At 36.3% G+C, this 4,763-nt stretch overlaps 1 protein-coding gene across 1 annotated transcript in view; it reads right to left on the bottom strand.

Moving 5' to 3' along the window:
• Positions 1-4,763, bottom strand: part of ULK4 (unc-51 like kinase 4) — an 892,765-nt gene that overhangs the window by 830,333 nt on the left and 57,669 nt on the right. Inside the window, exon 10 of the mRNA XM_006868826.1 lies at positions 2,881-3,032. Within this exon, the coding sequence (XP_006868888.1) occupies positions 2,881-3,032 (152 nt within the window). The remainder of the gene's footprint in view (positions 1-2,880; positions 3,033-4,763) is intronic.

The raw sequence follows: 4,763 nt of genomic DNA on the forward strand, positions 1-4,763 counted from the left end.
GCTGGTGGATTAGAACCGACCTTGTGGTTAGAAGCCCAACTCTTAACCAACTATACCACTAGGGCTTGTTATTGCAGTTGTTAGGTGCCATGGAGTCAAGTTCAAACTCATAGCAAATGAACAACAGAGTGAAACACGGCTGGTTCTGTGCCAGCCTCACAATTGTTATATTTCAGCCCATTGCTGCTGCCACCAAGGCAAGTAACTAGCTATGTGATTACTGCCTGCAAAGTCTCATAAATTACCTGCACATACTCCTCTATGACAGCCATCTACGAGGAGAGCTTCAACATCTATCACATTTCATAATGTATTTTGCACTTTTACAGCAATTTCCTGTTTCACATATAACCAATAAATTATGAGCAGAGTGAGATTTTTATTATAACCCACTTATTTTATTTCACTGCTGACAAAACTTCACTGTAGAAATTCAGTCCTGCATAGACAATTGGAATTGCAGAAAAATTATAGTTTAACAATTAAAACCAATTAGAAAGGTATTCCATGTTCTTAAGGGAAAACAAAATTATTTAGATAGAAATATTCTCCAATCTGATCCATAGATTCCATGTAATTGCTATCAAAATCCCAGCAGGCTTCTTTGCAGAAACAGACAAGCTGATCCTACAATTAATACGGAAATTCAAGGAACCCAGAATATCCAAAATAATCTTGAAAGGGAAAAAGTTAGAAGAATCACGCTTCCCAATTTCAAAACTTACTACAAAGCTACAGTAACCAAAATAATGTAGTGTTGGAATAAGAACAAACATAGAGGTCAACGGAACAGAATAAAAAGCCCTAAAGTAGGCCTTCACATTTATGGACACTTGATTTTCAGGAAAGGTAACAAAACAATTCAGAGGAAAAACAAATAGTCTTTTCAATGAAGGATGCTAGGATTGTTGTTAAGTGCCAGCTGTTCGGTTCTTCCTCATAGCAACCCTGTATAAAGTTTCCAAGGAGCAGCTGGTAGGTTTGAACTGCCAACCTTGTGGTTTACAGTACAATGCTGATCCTATTGTCACATTCAAAAGACTGAAGTTGAATCCCTAACTCACAACCACAAGCAAAAATTAACTGGGGTAGGGGGGAGATCAAAGACCTACAATGCAAGAGAGAAAAAAACAATAAAACTTTTAGAAGAAAACTTAGGTATAAATCTTGGTGACCCTGGAGTAGGCAATGATTTCAGTTATACTGACACAAAAAGAAAAAGTAAACAAACTAGACATCAAGATTTAAAACCTTTGTGCTTCAAAGGACGCCATCAACCAAACAAAAGTAGAAGTTACAGAAAAGGAGAAAATATTTTTAAATCACATATTTTAGAAGGGACTTATATCTTGAATATCTAAGGAACCTTAGTACTTCAACAATTAAAAGATAAATCAATCTAAAACTTGAGCAAAGGACTAAAACACACATTTCTCTGAAGAAAATATACAAATAGCCAAATAATACATGGAAAAAAAAACACAAACACTTTATGTCATTAGTCATCAGGAAAGCACAATTCAAAATCACAAAGAAATACCACTTCACAATCATCAAGATGGCTAAATCACAAAAAGGCCAATAAGAAGTGTCAGTAAGGATATGGAAAAACATGCTGCTGGTGGAAGTATTAAGTAGTGTAGCCACTTTGGAAAACAATCCAGCAGCTCCTCAAATGATTAAATACAGAGTTACCATATGTTTCAACAACTCCACACCACGGTATATACACAAGAGAAATGAAAACATATATTTACTAACAACTTATTCATGAATGCTCATACTCTACTATTCAGAATGGGAAAAACACAAAGTCTATCATCTGCTTAATGGACAAACAAAAATGTAGTATGTATTCATACCACCATGGAATACTGTTGTCATTAAGTGCCATCGAGTCAGTTCCAAATCATAAGCGACCTTCAATAGGACTTACAAGGAGCAGCTGGTAAGTTTGAACTGCCAATCTTGTGGTTCGCAGTTCAGGGCTGATCCTAGAGTGCCACACCAGAATATTATTTGGCAATAAAAATGAATGAAGTTTTGATCACCCTTCAACATAATAAATTAAGTGAAAGAAGTCAGTTACAAAAGGCCTTGTATTTTATATGTTTCTATTTATATGAAGTGTCTAAAGATGCAAATCTAGAGAGCAAGAAAGCTGACCAGTGGGCCCCGAGGGTTGGGGAAAAGAGGAAAACAGATAGTGTTGCTAATGGGCAGAGTTTCTTTTGGGGTTTGATGAAAATATTCTACAATTGATAGTAGTGATGGTTGCAAAACTTTACGAATATACTAAAAGTCACTGAACTGTACACTTTAAATAGGTAAATTCTATGATATGCAAATAGTTTATGAATTACATCTCAATAAAGTTGTTAACAAATAAAGAAAAATCTCTGAAGCAACTAAATGAAGTATCTCTCAGAGTTGTTGTTGAGTGCCATTGAGTTGGTTTCGACCCATAGCGACACTGTATAGGGGTTCCAAGGAGCAACTGGTGAGCCTGAAGCATCGACCTTGCAGTTCAACAGAGCACAACACCAGGACTTCTCTCTCAGAGTGTTGTTAATGTTGTTAAGTGCCGTCGAATTGGTTCCAACCCATAGCAATCCTGTGTAGCATTTCCAAGGAGCAACTGGTGAGCTTGAACTGCCAACTTTGCAATTCTAAGGCTTTGCAGTCCGGCGCATTAACCCACAGCACTAAACCAGAACTCCTTTCTCTCAGAGTAATTACGAGAAAAACTAACAACAGAAACTATGACTTTGTTGTAAATATTGTAATTATGACATAGTTCAGAAGGGATCAACTTGCAATTATTGTCCAAAGCTTCTACATCTGTCCTAGAGAAAAACACCAATTTCCATTCCTACTGACCTTTATCAGAGGAGATGTCTTCTGCGGTGAGTTTTGAGTCATATCATCATCCAGATTTAATGCCATTGCAGCGCTAGTTCTTGGAGTAGGACGAGAACTGAAAAATATACAGGTATAATTATTCAAGTTCATAAAGTCTAGCCAGCTGTTCACTACAGTTTAAAAAATGGTTTGAAAGTTATTAAAATTTTTAAATAAAATACTACATAATTGCCACCTTTTATGTAAGAAGTATATTTAAATCCTAATTTATATTTACTCCGATGTGACACTTTTTTGTAGCTGTTTTTGTAAAGTAATCCCTTGTTGACATATCATTTCTTTGATTTACAGCTTCTATGCTATATACAGTTAATTTCTTTTCTGCCTAGAAAACCAAATCACATTGATTTTACTATATCTTAAATATCCAGTGGTTTGTGCAGGGTTAAATAATAAAACAGGTCAAATATTCTGTGAAAAAGTGAAATATTATCAAGGTTATTTCAGAACCTTTTTTTAAATGGAAAATTACCTTGGAACCTATTTAAGAATAGTAATAAGTCATGATCTCCATCTATTTTAATGGCACTCTAGGATCAGCACCAGACTGCAAACCACAAGGTCTGTAACCCATTAGTTCCTCCTCAGAAATCCTATCTCGGGTTGGTTGCTATGAGGTGGACCAACTCAGTACACTTAACAACAACAACAACAACATACTTGTAAATGGAAGCCATACTCTATTAGCTACTCCACTGATTCTGGGTCTCTGATTTTAAGTTTTCCATATTTTAAAAAAATCTTTCCAATTATATGATTAGGATATTCTGAATCCTTTCTTTCTAGTGCCCAAAGACCAGGATACTCACCTTTTTTTCACTTACTTATCTATTCATTCATTAAACAAGCACTTACCCAGTAATGAAAATATGTCATAAACATAAATAAATTATAATCCACTACAATCAAGTCAGTTCTGACTCATAGAAAACTACAGAATTGAGTAGAACTAGCTACTACTAGGGTCTCTGAGCCACCATTTGTCTGTCACTTTGCCGTAGTGTGGAAGTTTGCATATTGTTGTGATGATTTAAACTATGTTATGCTGTAAATTACATTGTTGTTGTTAAGTACTATTCAGTCCATTTGAATCTATGCCACCAGTAGTTTAAAAACCAGAAGGGCACACTTCATGGTGGACAGGATCCAGCTGAGCTTCCAGACTAAAACATACTAGAGAGAGGGAGAGGTGGACTATTTTGGAATGTTTAGAAACTGATATTCTAATGTATATCAATGGAACACTGTCTGATCACAGCAGGGTACTGAATACTGAAACATGATTAACAGCACCAGAAACTGTCAGATCTAGTACCAGAAGATGAGCCCCTCAGGGCAGAAGGCACTCAAAATACAACTGGGGAAGAGCTGCCTCCTCAAAGTAGTGTTGACCACCATGACATGAATGGAGTAAAGCCTTTAGAGAACTTCGTTTGTAGATGGGGCACAACTCAAAATTAGGGGAAACAGCAGTAACCATCCATTAATAATCAGAATATGGAGTGTATGATGTATGAATCTAGGAAAACTGGAAATTGTTAAAAATGAAATGGAACACTTCCTTCCTATAAGATGTTCTTTATGTCATCCCACAACTCTTCTGGTCTTCGGGCTCTAGTGTTTAATGCATCACACCTGTTCCTATGAGCTCTAAATTCAGGTGGGATATGTTCAAGGTCATATTTTGGCTCTTGTGGACTTGTTTTAATTTTCCTCAGCTTCAGCTTCAACCTGAACTTGAATATGAGCAATTGATGGTCTGTTCCACAGTCTGTCCCGGCCTGGTTTTGGCTGATGATATGACGCGTTTTCACCATTTCTTTACACAGATACAGTTGATT

Source organism: Chrysochloris asiatica, unplaced genomic scaffold, assembly GCF_000296735.1.
Source record: "Chrysochloris asiatica unplaced genomic scaffold, ChrAsi1.0 scaffold00124, whole genome shotgun sequence".
In the NCBI taxonomy this organism is placed as follows: Eukaryota; Metazoa; Chordata; class Mammalia; order Afrosoricida; family Chrysochloridae; genus Chrysochloris; species Chrysochloris asiatica.